Raw genomic sequence first — 23,941 nt, 5'->3', positions numbered from 1 at the left:
CATAAATATAAATAAAATAAAGTATAATCCATGAAATCTTTTGACATATCTGTAATTGAAGTGTATTCCCTATATAATAGATGATAGAAAAATCTTTAAGAAACAATTTTTCAAGAAAGAGCAAGAACACACATGATTAACCCAGATTGCATGTTAAAATTACCTGGGAAGCTTTTTAAAAGTACCAAATGCCTGGGTACTATCTTAGAGATTCTAGGGTGTGTCTAGCATCATCTTTTTCTCAAAACATCAGGTGATTTATCATGCAGCCAGTGTTGAGAATGTAGTTTAACTTAAAGATAGATAAAAATATTTTCACATTACCATAAATGTATTGTAAATATTTAGTGTACTCAACAGTTATGGGAGAAAAACTTACATATCCTTCTGTAGAGATTTCTGAAGGTACACAAAATTTTACTAAGATTTTGTCTTAGTTTGAACTCTTACTGGTTTGAATTAAACTGATTAGGTTAAACAATTTCTCATAAATCATTCTTACAGGCCAATTTTTTTTTGCACAATATTCCATTGTAATTCTGTTCAGATTTAGTTCAGGGTAGCCTCTCTGAGGACTAAGAATAAACTCTGTGAGATTGTGTTCTGGTGTGAGGAGAGAAATGGGTAGGTACAATGAAGACAAATAACAAGGAATTCTATATATCAGTCAAGTAATTGAGTCTGGCTAGACCAGTGACAGAGCCCAGACGGCAAACAAAATGCAAATTCCCAAATAGTGAATTAGAAGTTGGTGGTAGATCTTGAAACATGAACTATTAATTTCAGTTGGCCATTTAGCCTAGCCCTCTGTGGTTTGCGGGTACACTTGGCCAGATGGCAGCAGCAGCAACAAAGAGCCTTTAAAGTCAACATCAGTCCCCTTTCTGCCCAATGATTATACATGCTACTTCACCAAGCACCCCGGGATACCAAAGTTTCAGGAAAATGAATAGTAAGTTTTCTTAACTAAGACCTGTGAATTCTTATACCATAAAGTAAAATGAGAGTTGGGGGGTGGGGGGAAGCAAGGGAAGCATAAATCAAAGGGAGATTGGTAGAATCTAGAAAAAAATTTGAAGAATGAATATTTTGTTAAAATATCATTATCTTTGGGCTTCTGACATCTGGTTAAATAACCTGCTTGAAAGGCTTTAGAGCAAAGAGTTAGAGCTCTTTGCCTTTGAGATGCCTTGTTTAAAGTTCCTTTTACTTTTATTTATTTATTTTTTTAAGGAATTTGGTTTGTTTGCCCCTGGAATATATATTTTTCCAGAAATTTATTATGGGGAAATTTGTCTCTTTTTATCTCAAATAAAGCAAAAGGAATTTCTGGTTCATTTACCAGGGTTCCACAATTTCTGCTACAGAGAGAGTAATGTTAAAGATTAGAAACACTCTTCCTATGCTGGAATGGTAGTCTTATGAAGCCTGCATAGACTTGACTATAAAATGCAGGTAATCCCTGAGTTATCTGTCCCCACTCTCAGAGTAAACAACAGTCTCTCTGGAAACTAGGACTTGTTGAACAACTGAAGAGTCCCACCTTCAGGCCAAGTGCTGAAAGGCAGTGTAGCTGACAGTTATGTGGTGGTTGAGCATTGCATTTGACAGAGAATGAGTGTGTATGATGCCCTCTCACAGGATTGTTTCTAGTCCTGAAATTTATCTCACTGTCATGAAAAATAATCAAGGAACGGTTTAGACTGAGGGATGTGTCCTCAAGTTTAGCAGATTCTTAAACCTACCTCTAGTTGTAGCCTGACTATTTCATTTTGTTGTTCCTTTTTTTGAGTTCTTAACTTTGCATTTAACTCTGAAATTTCCATTTCCTTTTTCTCTATTACTTCTTTGTGCTTTTCTTCATTTGATTCAACTGAATAAAATAAAAATAAATAAAATTCCTTAATTTAACATTTCAAAAATATTATAAGCCTATATTTCTTTAATATTTTAAACAATTCACAAGAAAGTAAATTTTATTAATAAAAATATTTTAGAAATTATGTGTAGGGTAGACCTTTTATATATTTTTGACAAGAAGACCGTGGCATAATGTTTGAAACACAAAGGTCACTCATCAAATGCTTTTGAATACGTAAACCAATTTGTAATCTTAAACATCAATAATCTAGAAAATAAATAGGTGATTCAGTGGTTAAAGAGGGCACAAAGCCTGGGTTCCCATGTGTAAAGGGCCCAAACTACTGGATGACTCTAGAACTACATCAAGCCCCTGCTATATACTACTCCATATGATCAGGCCTCTGTCATGTTCACATATGTCTCTAGGCTTCAACAAATTTCCTCTTCTCCCAATTTTCTTATTCTTTTTAATGACACCATGTCATCTGGGATGGGAGCCTCAAGGACATCTTTGATTTTAAAAAGAAAATAAAGAGTCATTTAGTCCACAAGCCCCACAAATAAGGGGCTTCTTAAATTCCTGATATATATCTATATTTAGATAACTGATTTTTAGCCTTTTTCAAGATTTATATTTAAGGCTATACAACATAGCTTTAGCTGTGCCCCACAAGTTTTGATATGTAATGTTTTCTATATAATTCAGTTCAAAATATTTTCTAACTTCCTTTAGGATTTCCCCCTTGATCCACAGGTTATTCAGAAATAATTTCCAAACATATAGGGAGTTTCTAGTTACCTGTATTTTAACAACTTTACCTTAACTGCAATGCAAAGTATCAACTCTGACCTTTAAAATGTGTTGAAATTTGCTTTTTGGTCCATGATATGGTCAACTTTCTTAAATGTTCTATGCATACTTGAAAATAATGCATATTCTGCATTTATTGGGTCTAGTTTTTTATATAGTCAATTAGTATCAATTTGTCAATTTTATTGTTTAAATTTTCTATATCATCCTGATTTTGTATGCTTGAATGTACTTTTTCTACTACTAAAAGAGGTGAATTTAAATCTCTCACTATGATTGTGGATTTGTCTGTTTCTCTTACTAGTTTTGCCAGTTTTTGATTTGTATATTTAACGCTCTATCATTTGGTACATATAAATTTGAATTGTTATGTTTTCCTGGTGGATTAATTTTATCATTATGAAATAGCCATGTTTATCTCTGATATTGCTTTTTGCCTTAAAGTATACTTTGTGCAATATTAATATAGTTATGCCAGCTTTATGTTGCTTACCATTTGGATGGTATATCCTTTTCCATCTTTTTTTTTTTTTTTTTTTTTCAGACAGAGTCTCACTCTGTTGGCTGGGCTAGAGTGCCGAGGCGTCAGCCTAGCTCACAGCAACCTCAAACTCCTGGGCTTAAGCAATCCTTCTGCCTCAGCCTCCCGAGTAGCTGGGACTACAGGCATGCACCACCATGCCCAGCTAATTTTTTTTTCTATATATATTTTTAGTTGACCAGATAATTTCTTTCTATTTTTAGTAGAGACGGGGTCTCACTCTTGCTCAGGCTGTTCTCGAGCTCCTGACCTTGAGCGATCCACTCGCCTCGGCCTCCCAGAGTGCTAGGATTACAGGTGTGAGCCACCGCGCCCGGCCCCTTTTCCATCTTTTACTTTACATATTTCTATATCTTATATTTTATATGTATCTCTTTAAAGAAGCATATTAGCAGATTTTAATTTTTATTCAATCTAACAATATTTGTCTTTTAATTGGAACATTTAGTCAAATTTCATTTAATGCATTTACTAATATATTTGGGCTTAAATCTATCAGCTTATTATTTGCTGGTTTTTACATTCTGTGTTCCTTTCTTTTTTCTTGTTTTCATTTGGACTGAAACCTAGTTTTACTTTCCCTTTTTCCTGTCTATTAGCTTGAGTTCCAGTTGTTACACATCCTTATCAAAATGTGGCATTCATTGAAAGTTTTTAAGATTTTAGCTATTTTAAAAGGTACATGGTAGTATCTCACTGTGGTTTTAATTTGCATTTTCTCCTAACTAATTATGTTGAAAATCACTTCATGTGCTTATTTTCCATCTGTATATCTCTGGGGTAGTAACTGTTCAAATATTTTGCCCATTTCTTTGTAAAGTTGTTTAATCTATTCTCATTGAGTTGTTAGAGTTCTTTATATATTTTGGATATAAGTTCTTATCAGATATGTATTTGCAAGTATTTTCTCCCATTTTATGGACTTTCTATTCATTTTCTTAAAAGTGCTGAAGGATAGAAATTAATAATTTTGATGAAGTTCAGTTTAGAACTTTCACCTTTATTGTTTGTGCTTTTTTGTTTCTTTCCAAGAAGCTATGGCTAACTCAGGGTCACAAAGATAATTTCTTATGCATTCATCTAGCATTTTTGTAGGTGTAGGTTTTACATTTAGACCTATCATCCATTTCAAATTAATTTTTGCACATGATGTGCATAAAGATAGACTCATCAAAAAAGGATTTTAAATAACTGTAGGAAACCAATTACCCGTCAACATAGGCTCATGAGATCTGCTTTACTGAAGGAGGAAAATTTCATTAGTGAAATTATATTCCATATGTTAAGCATATACATACAAAAGTTATTAATTATATATTTGTACTAATTTTATAAGGACACTGTTTCACATTAGCTAATACTAAGTACAAATACTAGAATCAAATTTAGAAATGTATTTGTATACAAAAATATATAGAAAGGCACAAAACCTAAATTAACATGCATTAAGGCAACGTTCTTTCAAGAATACTGGCTCTGGCCGGGCACGGTGGCTCACGCCTGTAATCCTAGCTCTGGGAGGCCGAGGCGAGTGGATCGCTCGAGGTCAGGAGTTCGAGACCAGCCTGAGCAAGAGTGAGACCTCGTCTCTACTAAAAATAGAAAGAAATTATCTGGCCAACTAAAAATATATATACAAAAAAATTAGCCGGGCATGGTGGCTCATGCCTGTAGTCCCAGCTACTTGGGAGGCTGAGGCAGTAGGATCGCTTAAGCCCAGGAGTTTGAGGTTGCTGTGAGCTAGGCTGATGCCACGGCACTCACTCTAGCCCGGGTAACAAAGTGAGACTCTGTCTCAAAAAAAAAAAAAAAAAAAAAAGAATACTGGCTCTTACTAAAAAAATTATACACATATTTAAATTGTTTTATGATATCTTAGAATTCATTAAATTAAAAGTTAAAAACTTCAGCATCACTTTTCCTTCCAGAAAGAAAAGAAAATGAAAAAAAATTTAAAACTTACCTTTTTTCTGCATGTCCTGATAAAGTTTGCTTATTTCTATCTTATATCCCTCTTCTTTGATTTTCATTTCACTTACAAGTTTGGCAATATTATTCTTATATTCCTAGAGATTAAAATATATATTAATTAAAAAATATAAATATGTGTATATAACTTTTGATTAATTAGAAAGGTGAAATCTGTTTATATTAATATTTAATACAATCATATCTAGAAGGGAAAATATTGTTTGTTGTTTGAATAATCAGCTTTGAGAAGGACCAATTTCTTTTTTTGTATGTATGTAGTGCAATATTTATTTATTTTTTATTCAAATTTAAATTTTTAATCGACAAATAAAAATTGTATATATTTATGGTATATAACATGGCATATATATATATATTAAAAGGCAAAGAGCAGCACTTGTTCCCCACTGCAGGGACTGAGGGGCTGGTGGACCCCTCTACCCAAAAACAAAATCCCTTTTTTAGAGATGCTATATTGCCCAGGCTGGTCTCATATTCCTGACCTCAAAGGATCCTTCTACCTCACCTTCCCAAGTAGCCGAGACTATAGGTGCAAGTCACTGTGCCTGGCTGATGTTTTGAGATATATATATCTCACTATATGTATATATATCTATCTCACTATCTCTCTCTCTCTCTCTCTCTCTCTCTCTCTCTATATATATATATATATATATATAGTGAAATGCCTAAATCAAGCTAATTAGTATATCCATTACCTTACATATTTCTCATATTTTTGTGGTAAGAACATTTAAAATCTACTCTCTTAGCAATTTTCAGGTATATGACACATTGTTACTAACCACAATAACCACATTGTATTAATACAATTTATTCCTCCTGTCTAATTGAAATTTTATATCCTTTGACCAACATCTCCTCAATTGCCTTCCCACCCCAACAGTCCCTGCAAACTACTACTCTACTCTCTGCTTCATGAATTTCACGAGAAAGACTGATCTCTGATCCAAGGAGATAAAGATAATATAGAAACAATGTATTTTTACCTCTGTTTCCTGAATACTTATCACCAGTGTTTAGCATATTATGGATGCTCAAAATATTTAGTTTAATTATATAAATAAATGCCACTACAACATTGAAATATGTTCAATATGGGCCAAAACTATACTTCAGAGCTAACGGGAGGCACTGTTCTATAGCTAGCAAGCTTACTGCAATATAGGATGAGTCTCTTTGAATGTGGGCTGAACTTCTGTTTCTGAAAATTATGTAAATATTCCTAATTCCCAGAAGGAGATTTAGCACTACTCATAATAAGGGTTAACTTTAGGAGGCGGCATCAAGAGAAGATAGATTTGGGATTTGAAAAGTCCTCCATAGCTGCCTGATATTAGCTTCTTAAATTGTTGAAGCATAGGGGAGATTTATTATGCTAAGAACAGGGAGAGGAGCCTTGAGAGTGGTGATGGAAAAGAAAGCTCCCAAGACAAACTTGGATATATTAGTACACTGTATTTTGTAAAAAGATTAGGGTTATCAAAACTTGTATTACTTTTAAAATAAATTTTCATGTATTAAAGATTTTGGTGCTTATATATATCTGCATACACACAAATTTTTGGCTGTGGTTATTAAAGAAAACAATCTCTTGTTTTCTAATTTGAAAAGACAAATGCCCTACAGGGACTTGATTGAATATAATAATAAACTCACCTGTTCATGAGATTTTAACTTCTCTTTTATAAGATCAGCATTTCTTTTTAGTTGTTCATTTTCACCTGTGTAAGAATAATCAAAAAACAAAATCCATTTTTTGATTAATATGGGAATATGTTTAATGTTTTTGCTTCCATTCATGTATGCATTCAATAAACATACATCCAGCACCTACTATACATCAGGCACTGTGCTAGATACTGGGAATGTACAAACAAAAAGAGAGCAATTGCTCTTCAAAGAACTCATGTAGTAATGAGTCAGATGTTAGTAGTTATAACATGCTATGACATAATAATTGCTCTATAGTGAAAATGTATCGGAAATACTGTAGAAACCTGTGAAAAGGAAGCTTAAGTCAGCTTGAAGTCAGGAAAGGATTTAGAGAAGAGGGACCACTTGGGCTGAGATTTAAGTGATAAGGCTTATCCCGTGTTAAGGGAGGGCATTCTAAACACAAAATAATTGCACAGAAGTCCATGGGCTTGAGTAAATACAGCATGTCTGGAAAAACTACAAATCAAGTACAGTATCGTTGGAGAGTAAAGTGTGAGGAAGAGGTGCTAAATAGAGTGGAGCCATGTCACCAAGGTGGACATATTCTATATAAATGACTTTGGAATTTGCTTTAAAGGTTACAGGGAATCCTCAAAGAATTTTGAACAATGAATAAGTGAAATGATTAGAGTTACATGCTAAAAAGATTATCTGGCAATGTGGATGAGGAAGGAGAGTTTTGACCCTAGAGGCATGGAGATCAGTAAGGATAGATCAAGTAGGAGATAAAGAATCTAAATTAAGTCAGTGACAGTATAGAAAAAAGTGGACACTGAGAATTATTTAGATGGTAGAATTACCAGGGGATTTAGTGACTGGTTGGATAGAGGAGGCAAAAGAGAAATGGGGGGACCCTTTGCCTTTTAGGTATCTGGTTTGGGTAACTAAAAAGAATGCCTTAATGACCTTTTGGGGAAATTTTAAAACCCTGTAGTTAATTTTGATTACTAAACATCCAGGTCAATTTAAAACCCCAATTTCCTATTTAATTGAAAGTTTTCATGACCCTTATCACTGGCTAGATCTGAGGCTAGCATGGGAGATACTACTTCACACTTATTAGAACAGCTATTATCAAAAAGACCAAAGATAGTAAGTGTTGGCAAGGATGTGAAGAGAAGGGAAACTTTATATACTGTTACTGAAAATATAAATTGGTACAGCCATTACAGAAGACAGTATAGAGGTTCCCCCTCAAATTAAAAATAGAGCCACCATATGATCCCTCATATAGGCATATATCCAAAGGAAATGAAATTAGTACCTCAAAGAGATATCTGTACTCCCATGTTCATCTTAGCATTATTTATGATAGCCAAGATATGAAAACAAACTAAATGTCCATCAATAGATGAATGGGTTAAAAAAATGAGGCACATATATACATGCAATGGAATATTATTCAGCCTTAAAACCAAAGGAAATCCTGTCATTTGTGACAACATGGATGAACCTGGAGGGCATTACACTAAGTGAAATAAGCTAGATGTAGAAAGACAAATACAGCATGATCTCACTTATATGTGGAATCTAAAAATGTTGAACTCAGAGAAACAGAGAGTAAAATGATGGTTACTAGGGGATGGAGCTATGACAAGATGTTGTTCAAGGGGTACAAAGTTTTGCTTATATAAGAGAAATAAGTTCTGGAGATCTAAAGTTCAACAATGTGACTATAGTTAACAATATTGTATTGTAGACTTGAAATTTGCTAAGAAGGGTAGATCTTAAAGGCAACTATGTGAGGTGATGGATATGTTAATTAACTTGATTGTGGTGAACATTTCACAATGTATACATATATCAAATCATCAAGTTGTATATCTTAAATATATACAATTTGTCAACTATATCTCAATAAACTTGGGGAAAAACTCATGCTCTACCATATCTGTGAAAAAATGGTATGCTTGACTGTTGATCAGTGTTTGATATCCTTTTACAAACAAATAATGTTTAATATATTCATAATTGATTTCTTAGAATTTCAAAGTATTTGACTTTAATTTCCTAACAGATGTATTGTTTAAAACAAAATCTTCCAAATTAAATTAAATACCACTTGAATCCCAGAATAAGAGGGCTAGAAAGGATTATGAGTCTTCACATATTTTTTAATTCAGCTAGGTGTTGTATTTTAGTCATAAAGAAGGGAAAAGTTGCTCTGAGGACTTAGCCTTGAGATGGGGGCATGAAAGCTCTCATTTTAGGGAACAGAAATGGGGAAAAACTAAGCATTAATAGTATTTCTTCAAATACAGCTCAATTAGAAAATTAAAAAGACAGTAAGAAAGAACATGCCAAATTAAAGAAATGACATATAAGATCAATATTCTATCTCTCTTACATATGTTAGGTGCTTTCTTCATGATAAAAGAAGAGGCCTCAGGTGAGAAGTGCTTATCTGATGTGAGTTTTATGTTGGAAGGGGCCTTGAGGCAATCCTAATCTCTGATATAGTAGAGGAAAACCTCACAGCTATTATATAGCTGAATCAAAACAGTACAAAACACTTGGTCACTCTGTTTTGTAAATGGTAGGCTTATCAGGTTAACATGATTATTAAAAATAAGATAGGCTACATGTGTTGGCTTCACTTACACAAAGATAATCTTAGTCAATGACAAAATATTAAATGGTAAACTATTACTGTGGTTTCAATAAAATAATCATTTAACTACTAAATACCCACCCTTCAAAACTGAACACAGGGTAATTAAACGCCAAGAGTGCTACTAAGAATAAATGTTTTTAAACATTTGAAAGTGATAAAAAGAACTATTATGACCTATTATAAAACATCCCCTGATGTCCCTGTTAGATGGAATATGACTGAATTATTCTGTTCAACATAGCATTTCTTATTTCATAATCATCTAGGAAAGCACTTTTAATTAATAAGGAGGCTTGCCCTTAGCTAATGAATTGAATAAGACCAAATTAAAAGGAACTTATTGTCAACAATGTAAAAATTCCATTTTTAAAGGTGCTCAAATAAATAAATCATGCTTTTTTAGATTTTACTTTTTTTCCTAACTTACCTTTCAAATTGTGTTGATATTCAATGGTCTGTTGTAGCCCTTTTATCATACTATGAAGAGTAGCACATTCTAAAACATAAGAGATAAATTTATTTGAAAATCCCTTGATTTCATTTTGGAATTATTCTCTTGGTTGAAATAATTAAAATAAAATAAATATTTAATTGACAATTATGAGATCTTAACAAAGCAACCAGGCATCTCAAAGTAAATTATATAATAAATACTTTTTAATCACCCTTTAAGTCAAATGAATTTCAAAACTTAGTAATGAGTTTTCTAAGGCACAGTATGGTAAGGATCCTCCCATTTGCCTTAGCAACATCTGCCCCAGAAGTGAGGCATACGTGGACACGTCTGGGGAACTGTGAGGAGTGTGTCCATGCAAATATTCCATGAAAGAGAGGCAAATTATATTAAGTTTTGTTTAAAGATAGAGGGCTAGAGCTGGTGAGAAGGTATAATACAATGCTTTTCTCACTCTTCTCCAACCTGACCTCTTAGTACTCGTGCCTGAGTCTTAGGGCAAGAGATTAGCAACAAAAGGAGTAAAAACTCAATGATTAGTGTTCCAAGGCATCAGCTACTTTTGTGCAAATGGCTTCTGACAACATATTATAATAAGAGATAGAAATTTCACTGCAAATGTTAGAGCCCTGACTTGCAACCAAGCCTTGATTATGCTATTGGTTACCACCAGCAACAGTGGCGGAATCTTTTGTGACTTTGGCAGTCCACTTGTTTATAGGCTCTACAATAGCAGGGACTATTTTTGTTTTGCTTACCATTTCTCTAGTATTTACAACAGTTGTGGTCCATAGTAGGTAATCCACGAATATTTGTTGAATGACTGATGGATAGATAATATCACAGGAAGCTGAAGCAGAAAAGGGGTAAGTAGAGAAGAGCTGGCCTAAAAATAACATATATTTTATTGACTGAATGAAAGAATCAGTACTGTGAAGGGCAAATGCAAAACTTTTCACCTTTCAAGTAGAGATTCTGCACTCAATCTTATGTACTTTCTTCAACTATGCCGACAGAAATGAGAGTATTTTGCAGAAGTTAAAAGCTTTACGAAGATAATAGGTTCTACCATATGGCTCTTAACTCCTCCCTGCCTTCCCTAACATCCTCACCACCCACTCAGGCAACTTCCCATCATCTTCCACTTTCTCTATCTTATTATTTCCCAGTAATAAGACTATGATTAAAGTACATTTAATAGACATTAGCTGAGAACCTGCTTCATGTACGTTATTGTGCTAGCTGCTACAATTCAAAAATTAAAGAAACACAGACTCTGCCATCACTTATATTTATGTCTTTTAAAGTAATGAATCCAGCAATTTATAAAATAGGTTTGCTGAAGTTACCTTAGTAATCAGCAAATTGAAAACAGAGCCCTGCAACTGAAAGTATATTAGATGTTTCAAAAATGTATATTTTTAAAATGTCAACACAAGGTGGCTCTCTCACCACATTTTTTTCTACAATGGACCCTGGTTTGATTAAAAAATTCTTCATAAGGTGGAGTAGCATTCACTTATTGAGAACGACAGTTTTTAATTCTCTTTGCAAACCATAACCCACGTTATTTTTTCTATTGTATTTTATACTATGTAATTTAAAGAATACTGTCCTATTAAATTCTTCCTAAAACCCAGAGTTCAGAATATTATGCTATTTCTTATATACTATGTAATTTAATAAACCAATCATTTTGAGCTCAAATTTAGGCTCTAATGTTAACCAACTAATATGAATATGAAGATCTATTTCATAGAGTAGTTGGAAATATTTAATGCAATTATGCATATAAAGGATTTTCTACAGTACTTGATCCTCAATACTAATATTATTACCATCTTGAACTGGCAAGGAAATTCTTTATCTACCATCAAATATAAAAAATAAAATGTCCAGATATCATACTTTATTTTTGAATAAATTCAATCACGTGTAGGTTGGTCTTCCTCCACAAGTGAATTAGTATATACTTGGCTCTGTAAATTGTCATCTTTACTTGTTCTTTTACTTCTGCTAAGTATTATCCAGCAAAAAGGACATTAGATTTAGAATAAGTAGAATTGGATTTTTTAAAGGTATTTAATTATTTTTTAATATAATATAAATGATACACAAGTGTAGTGAAAAGCTGATATTGCTCCAGTCTCTGTTCCCAAACTTAGTTTCCATCTCCCCTAGGAAGGCACTCTTACCAGGAGACTGTGTATATATTGCCAGAGATATACAAATATACAGGAGAGAAGGTATTTTTGTTTGTGTAAAGATATAATTTTGTAAAAATGATAGTACACTATTCTGCACATTGCTGTTTTCATTTACTATATCTTGGATATTATTCTATGTCACACAAGACTACTTCATTCTTATTATCAGCTGCACAGTATTTTATTAGATGAATATACCATAATTTATCTAACTAGATCTCTATTGACAGTTTATATTTTTATCTTTTATAAACAATGTAACAATACATATATCCATCATTTTGCATATATAGAAGTGTATCTTTAGGACATATTCCTAGAAGTGTAACGGCTAGGTCAAAGGACATGTGAATTTTCGGTTTTGATAGATATTGCCAATCTATTTTCCACAGAGGTTTTACCCTCTAATTAGCAATATATGAGAATGACTGTTTCTTTACTTCCTTGCTAATAAAATATTAAAGATCTTGATCATTTTCCACCTGATATAAAATGGTATTTTATATAGAATTTTTAAATTATGAGGGTTCAAACCTCTTTTCTTATGCTTACAAGTTATTTGATTTTTATTTTCTGTGACCTACTGGATTTTGCCCTTTGCTATTTTGCTGTTTCACTTGGTTTATATCTACTTATTTTTGCCACAAAGAGTTTTTTCTTAATTATTTTCAGAATATTATGGGGGTACAAATGTTTGGGTTATATATTTTGCCTTTGCCCTACTCCAGTCAGAGTTACAAGCATGTCCATCCCACAAATAGTGTGCCCCACACCCATTAGGTGTGACTATACCCCTCTTCTCCTCCCCGCTCCCACCTGCCCAACACCCGGTGAGTGTTACTACTATATGTGCACATAGTGTTGATCATTTAATACCAATTTGATGGTGAGTACATGTGGAGTTTTTTCCATTCTTGTGATACTTCACTTAGTAGAATGGGCTCCAGCTCTATCCAGGATAATACAAGAGGTGCTAGATCACCATTGCTTTTTGTGGCTGAGTAGAACTCCATATATACCACATTTTATTAATCCACTCATATATTGATGGGCACTTGGGTTGTTTCCACATCTTTGCATTGTGAATTGTGCTGCTATAAACATTTTAGTGCAGATGTCTTTTTTATAGAATGTCCTTTTTTCTTTTGGGTTGATGCTGAGTAATGGGATTGCTGCGTCAAATGGTAGTTCTATTTTTAGCTTTTTGAGGTACCTCCATATTACTTTCCACAGAGGTTGCACTAGTTTGCAGTCCCACCAGCAGTGTATGAGTGTTCCTATCTTTCTGTATCCAACATTTGTTGTTTTGGGACTTTTTGATAAAAGCCATTCTCACTGGAGTTAAGTGATGTCTCATTGTGGTTTTGATTTGCATTTCCTTGATGATTACAGATGTTGAGCATTTTTTCATATGTTTATTGGCCATGTTTATTGTCTTCTTTTGAAAAGTTTCTGTTCACGTCCTTTGCCCACTTTTTAATGGGGTTGTTTGATTTTTTCCTTGCTGATTTTCCTGAGTTCTATATAGATTCTAGTTATCAGCCTTTTATTGGATGTGTAGCATGAGACTATTTTCTCCAATTCTGTAGGTTATCTGTTTGCTCTCATGATAGTTTCCTTGGCTGTGCAGAAGCTTTCTAATTTGATCAGGTCCCATTTATTTATTTTTGTTGGTGTGATTGCCTTTGGGGTCCCCTTCATAAATTCTTTCCCTAGGCTAATGTCTATAAGAGTTTTTTGAACATTTTCTTCTAGAATTCTTATAGTTTCATGCCTTAGGTTTAAGTCTGTTATCCACCGTGAGTTGATTTTTGTGAGAGGTGTTGATCCTGTTTCAGTCTTCTACTTGTGGCTATCCAATTTTCCAAGCACCATTTATTGAATACATTTCCCCCAGTGTATGTTTTTGTCTGCTTTGTCAAAGATCAGATGGCTATATGAGGATGATTTTATATCTGGGTTCTCTGTTTTGTTCCATTGGTCTATGTCTCTGTTCTTGTGCCAATACCATGCTGTTTTAATTACTATAGTCTTGTAGTATAGCTTGAAGTCTGGTAAATTGATGCCTCTCAATTTGTTCTTTTTGCTTAAGACAGCTGTTGCTATACAGGGTCTTCTCTGGTTCCATACAAAACATGAAATTATTTTTCCTAGATCTGCAAAATGTGATGTTGGTATTTTAATAGGCATTGCATTGAATCTGTAGATTACTTTGGGTAGTACAGACATTTTAATAATGTTGATTCTGCTGACCCATGGGCATGGTATGGTCTTCCAGCTGTTTATGTGCTCTGCTATTTCCTTTCTCAGTGTTTCGTAATTCTCCCTGTAGAGGTCTTTCACCTCCTTAGTTAAATATATTCCCAGGTATTTTATTTTCTTTGTTGCTATTGTGAAGGGTATTGAGTCTTTGATTTGGTTCTCAGTTTGACTGTTGTTGCTGTATAGGAATGCTACTGATTTCTGTACATTGATTTTGTAACCTGAGACTTTGCTGAATTTGTTTATCAATTCCAGTAGTCTCATGGCAGAATCTTTGGGGTTTTCTAGATATAAGATCATATCATCAGCAAAAAGTGATAGTTTGACCTCTTCTGCCTCCATTTCGATGCCCTCAATTTCCATCTCTTGTCTGATTGCTTTGGCTAGGACTTCTGGCACTATGTGAGAATAGAAGTGGTGACAGAGGGCAACCTTCTCTGGTTTCAGTTCTAAGTGGGAATGGTTTCAATTTTTCCCCATTTAGTATGATGTTGGCTGTGGGTTTGTCATATATGGCTTTAATTATTTTTCAGTAAGTTCCATCTATGACCATTTTGTTGTGTTCTTATCATAAAATGGTGCTGAATTTTGTTGAATGATTTTTCTGCATCTATTGAGAGGATCATATGATCTGTGTTTTTACTTCTATTTATGTGGTGAATTACATTTATAGATTTGTGCATGTTGAACCATTCTTGAATCTCCGGGATGAAGCTGACCTTGTTGTGATGGATTATTTTTTTGATAAGCACCTGAATTTGGTTTGCTAAGATTTTCTTGAGAATTTTTGCATCTATATTCATAGGGGATATTGGTCTATAGTTTTCTTTTTTTGTTGTGTCCTCTCCTGGTTTTGGTATCAGGGTGATGTTGGCTTCATAAAACATGTTTGGGAGGATTCCTTTCTTTTCGATGTTATGGAATAATTTCTGCAGGATAAGCACCAATTCTTCTTTGTAGGTCTGATGAAATTTCGATGTGAAACCATCTGGTCTGGGGCTTTTTTTTTTTTTTTTTAGGATGGTTTTATATTGCTGCTTCAATTTAGGTACTTGATATTGGTCTATTCAGGAATTCTATTTCTTCCTGATTGAGCCTAGGGAGGCAGTGTGTTTCTAAGAATTTGTCCATTTCCTCCATGTTTTCAAGTTCCATCATTAAAAGTTAAATATGCTTAAGAGAATGAAATGACATGCCATAGACTAGAAGTAAATCTTTGCAAAACATATCAGATAATGGACTGTTATCCAAAATATTCAAGAAATCTTAAAAGTCAATCATAAGAAAACAAACAATCCAATTAAAAAATGGGCAAAATATATGAACTGACATCTCACTAAAGAAGATATACAGATAGAAAATAAGCATATGACAAAATGTTCAACATCATATGCCATTAGGGAATTGCAAATTAAAACAGTGTGATACTGTGACATACCAATTAGAATAGCCAAAATCCAAAACATTGACACCACCAAGTATTGGTGAGGATGTAGAGCAACAGAAATCTCATTCATAGTTGGTGGAAATGCAAAATGGTACAGCCACTTTGGAAGACAGTTTGGCAGTTTCTTACAAAGCTAAACTCACTTTTACCATATGATCGAACAATTGCGCTTCTTGGAATTTACCCAAACAAGTTGAAACTTATGTCCACACAAAAATCTATACACAAATGTTCATAGCAGTTTTGTTCATAATAGCCCAAATTTAGATTTAACCAAGGTGTCTTTTAATAGGTAAATGAAGAAACAAACTATAGTATATCCACACAAAAATACACTGAAAAAAAAAACTGGATGGATGAAGGGAGGTTGCTTTATACAGTCATAATATGCATTGTTTCAGTAATGTATGTGCTGAAGGCCCTGACTTCACAATTCAATATATCAGTGTTGGAAAAGTGTACTTGTATCCTATTAATATATACAAATAAAAAATAAATAGGAAAAAAGAATACAATAAAAAGAATGTGCTATTAAGCCACAAAAAGACAGGAAAGAAACTTAAATGCATATTGCTAAGTGAAAGAAGTAAATCTGAAAAGGCTATATATTGTATGATTCCAACTATATGATAATCCAGAAAAGGCAAAACTATAGAGACAGTAAAAAGATCAGTGGTTACCAGGGGTCCAGAAGAAGAAAGGGAAGGAAAGATGAATAAGTAAAGCACTGAGGATTATTTAGGGCAGTGACACTGTCATTCAGTATGATATTGCAAAGGTGGACACATGTCATTATACATTTGTCAAAATCCATAGAATGTACAACACAAAAAATGAACACTAATGTAAATATAGACTTTAGTTAATAATAAAGTATCAATTATCCCATCAATTGTAACAATAACGTAAGATATTAAAAATAGGCAAATTGGAGGGGATACAAAAGTATATGAAAACTCTCCATACTTTCAGTTTTTTTCTGTAAACATAAATCTGCTCCAAAATTCGTAAAAAGTCAAACATACAAATTCTTTCTTTTATCACTTCTACAGTTGTGTCACATACTTAAAAAGCCCTTCTCTGTTATAAAAATAAAAAGCTATATTCTCTTCTAGTTTTTTTGTAGTTTCATCTTTGACCTTTAATAAACTATTTTTAAGGGTAGTTTTAGATGTACAGAAAAATTGGGAAGATATTATAGACTTTGCCATGTATCTTGTATCTAGTTACCTCTATTATTATCTTACATTAGTGTAGCACATTTGTTGCAATTAATAAATCAATGTTGATTCATTAGTATTAATTAAAATCTACACTTTGTTCAGATTTCTTTAGTTTTTACTCAATGTCCTTTTCTGTTCTAGGATCCCATCTGCCATACACATTATGTTTATTTGTCATGTCTTCATAGGCTCCTCTTGGCTGTGACAGTTTCTCAGAGTTTCTTTATTTTTGATGACTTTGACAGTTTTGACAAGTATTGATCAGGTATTTTGTAATGTCCCTATATGAGAATTTTTCTGATGTTTATCACATTATTAGACTCGGGTTATAGGTTTTTGGGAGGAAGACCACAGAAGTAAAGTGCTATTTTTATCATATTGTATCAAGGGTATATACTATCAACATGATATCACTTTTGATGTTGACTTTGATCATGTGGCTGGGGTAGTATTTGTCAGGTTTCTCCACTTTGCAGTTACTTTTCCTCCAGCCCCACCCTTTCCACACTTTCTTCTTCAATACAGTGAAGAAAGTCACCAAACTGAGCCCACATTTCAATGAGTGTGAAGACATGCTCTTTTTCCTTTAGGGCCAATTACCTACATAAGTTATTTGGAATTCTTCTGTACAGAAGATTTGTCCCTTCTTCCCCAATTATTTATTTATCAAATCATTTCTTTATATCAGTATATTTATTTTATACTTTGGGTTATAATCCAACACTTCTTTATTTTCCTGCTCAAATTGTTCCAGCTTTGGCCCTTGAGAGCTCTTTCAGTTGGCTCCTGTGTCCCTTTTGACATCCTACCATCATTGTGGGATACTTTTTATTTTCTTTTTGAGTACTTTCTTACTTTCTGGCACTACAAGATGCTTCATGCTTATCTTATATATTTCTTACCCCAGTCCTAGAATCAGCCATTACTCTAAAGAATCCTGGTTCCTTTTATTAGAGAATGGTGTTAGAAAACAAGATCTATTCTAGACATTAGATATGCTCATTGCTGCTGGGTATTGTTGCTTCTAAGCTCTCTCAGTTGACAGAGCAAGAAAATATATGTGTATGGTTTTCATTTTTAACACTAAAATTTCTGAACTATTTGACATTTATTTTGATGTAATTGTGAAATAGGAATTCAACTTTATTTTTTTCCATGGTTTTATATTATATTGTATTGAGCCTCTGATTTGCCATTCCTTAGCTGAGTAGAGTCAGATTATTTAACTTCTTTTAATCGATGTTTCTTCATTAGTGAAGTAGAATATAATACCTGTCCTGTCATAATAAGGATAAAATGAGATGATTGTCTGGAAAGTTCTATGTGGATTTAAAACACATTACAAATGTATGGTGTAATATTAATCACTCGTACACTCAAAAGTACTCTCATTAGAATTAGTATTTCTTCAGGTAGCAAAGAACTAACCTTCTTTCATTGAGACCTCCTTTATTTGCATTACTTTTAATAAGTTGTTAGTCTTTTCCAACTGAATATCTAGTATATTGTTCTTTCCACTGGTTTCTATCATTTTCTGTAGAAGAAGAAATAGAATATAAATGATTATAAAGTCAATGCTGCTATTTTGATTCTTTTACTAAGGATATGAAGACTAATGAAAATATAAACCACTTAATACTTGAAAATATAATAATTAAATTTGGCATATATAGTTATGTACCACATAATGACATTTCAGTCAAGGACAGACTAATATACTACAGTGGTCCCATAAGATTATAATGTAGTTACCCAATCAGGTGTACCATTTATCATCTTCTATACTGTATTTTTACTGTACCTTTTTTATATTTAGATATGTTTAGATACACAAATACTTACCATTGTGTTACAGTTGCCTACAGTATTCAGCATAGTAACATACTGTACAGGTTTGTAGCCTAGGAGCATTAGGCCATACCATACAGCCCAGGCATGTAGTAAGCTAAACCATCTAGATTTGTGTACACTGTATGTTTGCACAACAATAAAATTGCCTAAGGACACATTTCTCAGAATACATCCCCATTGTTTTTGTTTTTTTTTTATTTCAGCTTATTATGGGGGTACAAAAGTTCAGGTTACATATATTGCCCATGCCCCCCCTACATCCCCATTGTTGAGTGATGCATGACTGTAGTTCTAAGTAAGCCCATTTCTCAATTTAGTTTTAATTTTAAAAGTAATATGGTAAAATATTAAAATAGACTAATAGTTATTGATGAAAAGTAAAACTATGACTAACTTGAACCCCTTTCTTTCCAACTTTTCAATCCTCAGTCCCCTGGTTAATTCCTTTTTTATGTGTCTAAAATATTTTGTGAGTATACAACTATAGAAAAGAATCATATTATATTCTGTTCTGTATCTCAGCTGTTCCAGTTAGCATTATTATGTGGGAGATGATGTCATGTAAGTATATATATATAGATTTACTTCATTCTTTTTACTAGTTGCATTGAGTTTCATTTTTGAATATACTGTACTTTAATTAGTCTCCTACTGAGTAGAATTTGTGTTGTTTCTACTTTTTTGCTATTACAGACAATAAACATTCTTAAACATATCTCTTTGGTATCTTTGTGAATAGTATCATAAGCCTCCATGTACTCTTCAAACAGCTTCAAAAATCATCAATTCATGAACAATCCTATGTCATCTATATCTTTACCCACCTCCCTAGTGTGACCACTTCTGAATTTATCTCAAAGCAACTTCTTGACATATTATTTCATCTGTACATATTACCATCCATATGTATCTCTAAGAAGCAAGACTCTTTTGAAATATGATCACAATGCCATTAACACATCAAAAAATGAACAATTATTTCTTATTTAGAGTATTTAAAAATATGATAAATATTTCCAAATTAATCTCTAAAAACATTGCACTAATTCCTTTCCCACCAACAGTGCTTTTTATCTCTTTCTCTTTTCTTTCTTACTATGTTAAGAATCACTTGTTTAAGAAAACTCAAATTCATTATTTAAAAAAAGTTCATAAATTTACTTCAAAATACCCATCACCATGAAAACTTTTTCATTATGGCATTTTTTGGTGTGTGTGCTTAGGAAAAGAAGGAATGAAAAGAATGATGAGAGAAGGAGAGAAAACAGGGGTATTACTTCCCTGCCACACCTGCTTCACAAACTCACTCTCCTACATTTTTTCAGCAGCCATTTCTACTCCTTTCCATGGCAAAGGAGGGGAAAACCCAATATACACTTGTGGGTTTGGTCTACCATTTGTCCAGAGTAGGGGAGAGGGATTTTAAATGGGTTTGCTTTTAGGCAAAAGAGAAGAGAAAGGGAAAAGAAGGAATAGGAAGGACTAAAAAAAAAAAATTAGTCATAATGATAAGAGATTGATGTGTCTACATCAATTCTTACTAAAACTATTCCAGAGCTGATGGACATCATGGGCATTTAAGTACAGTAGTTTCCCTTATCCTCAGGGGATATGTCCCAGGACCCCCTGTGGATGCCTGATACATATTATGTTTTTTCCTATACATCCAAACTATGATGAAGTTTAACTTGTAAACTAGGCACAGTAAGAGATTAACAAAAATAACTAGTAATAAAATAGAACAACTATAATACTATACTGTAATAAAGTTACATGAGTGTGGTGTTTCTTTCTCTCTGTCTTGCAAAATATGTTACTCTACTGTACTCACCCTTCTGATAACCAAGACAGCTACTAAGTGACTAACAAGCGAGTAGCATATGCAGCCTAGATACGCTGGACAAAGGGAGGATTCACATCCTAAGCAGGACAGAGTGGGATGGTGCAAGATTTCATCATGCTACTCAGAATCATGCACAATTTAAAACTTATGAATTGTTTATTTCTGGAATTTTCCATTTAATATTTTTGGACTGCTGTTGACCTTGGGTAAGTAAAACTGCAGAAAGCAAAACCTTGGATAAGGGAGGGGGACTACTATATGTATTTTCTCTTTAACTTTGGCAAAAGTACATCAATTATTTGCTCCCCCACCCTAGAAATATTTTGATGTGTTAGTACACATGAGTCAAAGCCAGATATATTTTAAATACATATTTTTAAGCTGATAGAGAAAAGGCTTAGCAAAACATACTGTCATTATCTTTACCTTGCTCAATTTTTGGTAGAATTTTCTTTCTTCCCAACTTCTGCTGGCAAAATCTGTTAATTTTTTCCTTATTTACTAGAATCAGTTGCTATCTTTACATACCTTTTCTATTTGTAAGAAGTCATTTATAAGTTTGTCAAGATTCACACTGCTAATCTTTTTCATATATCCCTCACTGCTTTGATCCATTCCTGAAACTAATGAAGAATAGAGTTAAAAATAAATAAATGAATAAATAAACAAATAAATAAATAAATAAAATCTAAAGCATCACAGTAGTCATAATTCAAACACTACAGTTTCTGTATTCTATCATAGAGCACCTACTTGAAGTCTGTTGCATTCAGAGAATTTCTGTTATATCCAGTATTAAAAATGGCCAAATGCATCAAGCCTTTTCTACTCTTTACCACTCCCACCCAGCCAATTTGTTTAGATTTGTTTTCCTAAACAAATCTAAAATTAGTGCAATGATATGTACATATATTAAATTATTTGTTCTTATCATACAATAAAATGAATAATGCCACTGCCAACATTATTTCATCCCCTTGCCATCAGTATGGCTAGACCTAAAATCTGATGTGTTATTAAATCTGAGGCATGATTTTTACATGTATATATTCCTAATTTAAGTTGTTAAAAATATTTGTTTAACTATCATGCCACAAATATTTTCTGGTAGTGTGCATATATTTTATATTTTGTTTGGTAAATAGAGGACATGTGGAAATTAATGTTCTTAAAGCAGTCTCTCTGTATTTCTGGTCTCTTGTAATTTTGTGTAAGATTGACCTTTGGGGATAGCCAGCTAACTGTTGAAGTGAAGAAGAAGAGTTTCAGTTTTAGTCCTATGAAACTAATCATAAGAAATTCTTCAGAATCCCAGACGTAAACTCATCCAGTGAAGATGGATAAATTGAGTTTTGCCAAGTAGCCAGTATTTATATTTGGGGGTGAGGGGTTATCTAGAAGGAATTAGGATTATTACAATCTGAAAGTATGAGACAGTTGTCTTTAGATTTTTCTCTAGCAAAGGAGAAGGGGAAAATACAAGTTTGAAATTCAGGCATTTTAGATTGAGGAAAGAGAATGAGCCAATGTATGGTGTAGGAAAGTGGCAACTATTCCAAAGTAAAACGTAAATAAAATTCCCGAAGTAACTGCTCAAAGCAATTTGGGGGCATGTTATTATTTAAAATGAAGTACACCATAATAGACATTGTCTGACAATATGTTACTGCATCAAGAAATCACATTTTCTTTTTCTTTTTAATATTATTTTTGCATTAGCAACTATTAACAGCTTTTAAATCTAAGAATTTTAGCTATATATTTTCAGTTTATTGAATTTTATCTTCTATATCACATATGCAAGTAAAACTATATATATAAATAAATCCCTTAAAATAGTTAAAACTTGATCCTTAGAGCAAAAAATAAATTTTTTTTTTGAGACTCTGTTACCCTGGGTGGAGTGCAGCAGCATCAGCCTAGCTCACTGCAACCTCAAACTCCCAGGCTCAAGGGATCCTCCTGCCTCAGCCTCCCAAGTAGCTGGGACTACAGGCGCAGGCCACAATGCCTGCCCAGCTAATTTTTCTATTTTTAGTAGAGACAGGGTCTCACTCTTGCTCAGGCTGGTTTCCAACTCCTGAGCTCACGCAATCCTCCTGGCTCAGCCTCCCAGAGTGCTAGGAGGATTACAGGCGTGAGCCACTGTGCCGGGCTACAAAAAAATAATTGTAATAACCTCCCATGATAAATATAGTAAAATTCCTTTTGGGGTAAAATAAAAAATCATTGCTATTTGATATTACTGTTATTCTTTAATAGAACTGTCGGGTAACCTTAAGTAGTTAATGCAAAATCCCTCCACCTCCAACATTTTTTCTTTTTAGTACCTAACACTTTAAATAAAAACGTTTTTACTAGGGTTTTGTCTCAGAATCTGGCTCTTGAACTAAATGCATTTTAATCTGAGCTTTGTTTTCTACTAACTCCTTCCCCCCTAATAAGATCCTTGGGCTGTTTTTCCTTATAAAACCATCACTAATACGCCACCTGCTGTCATTGTATGCTATCCCTTTTGCCAAGCCAGTCAATTCATTTCTAGATGTCTTCATTGCCTTCTCTTCCAATTTCCTAGGTCAAAACCCTTTCAGTGGATATGGTCTTCTTGCTGGGTGAAATTAGGTGGCAAGCCGGTAATTCAGCAGTTGTCAAATTCTTTAGTGAGCAGCAGCAGAGAATGACCTGTGACCTTTGAGGCCCAGCTTCAGCCATCCCCACAGGCGAATGACAACTTCATTTCCTTCTCTGTCCTCCTGCCTGCCGGATTGCGCCCCAGGGCTCGCCCTTTCCCCGACTCCAGTCATCGAGGCCCTCTCTGCTCGCGCGCCCCACTCTCCGCTCACCTTCTCTTCTCCCCCCTCACGGCCCTTCACGAGTTCACTCTCAGTCCCAAAGCCTGGGCCTCATGGCTCCCTGCTCCCTCCACCTCAGGGGCCAGACGGAAGTGCAGGGTGCGGGCCGAGGACCCGCAGGCAAGAGAACTGGCTGAGACAAAACTCTGCACCTACCTAGGACGCTGTAAACAAGTACGAAGAAAAGAATCTCTACGGAAAAAGTGGGAATTTCGAACCGCCGATAGAGTTTGAAGTGTACCTGCCGTTCCTCCCGGGTCCC

The 23,941-nt window shown here is 33.9% G+C and overlaps 1 protein-coding gene across 1 annotated transcript in view; it reads right to left on the bottom strand.

Annotated features, from left to right (window-relative positions):
• CCDC152 (coiled-coil domain containing 152) overlaps positions 1–23,941 on the bottom strand; it is a 24,691-nt gene extending 750 nt beyond the window's left edge. Inside the window, exons 1-7 of the mRNA XM_045565904.1 lie at positions 23,836–23,941; positions 21,356–21,450; positions 18,562–18,667; positions 9,968–10,036; positions 6,867–6,931; positions 5,179–5,281; positions 1,746–1,873 (exon numbers count right to left, since the gene is read on the bottom strand). Of these exons, the coding sequence (XP_045421860.1) occupies positions 1,746–1,873; positions 5,179–5,281; positions 6,867–6,931; positions 9,968–10,036; positions 18,562–18,667; positions 21,356–21,442 (558 nt within the window). The 5' untranslated portion in view covers positions 21,443–21,450; positions 23,836–23,941. The remainder of the gene's footprint in view (positions 1–1,745; positions 1,874–5,178; positions 5,282–6,866; positions 6,932–9,967; positions 10,037–18,561; positions 18,668–21,355; positions 21,451–23,835) is intronic.

Source organism: Lemur catta, chromosome 12 (genome assembly GCF_020740605.2).
Source record: "Lemur catta isolate mLemCat1 chromosome 12, mLemCat1.pri, whole genome shotgun sequence".
Taxonomy (NCBI): domain Eukaryota; kingdom Metazoa; phylum Chordata; class Mammalia; order Primates; family Lemuridae; genus Lemur; species Lemur catta.
This window is presented reverse-complemented; position numbering and strand designations above follow the sequence as displayed.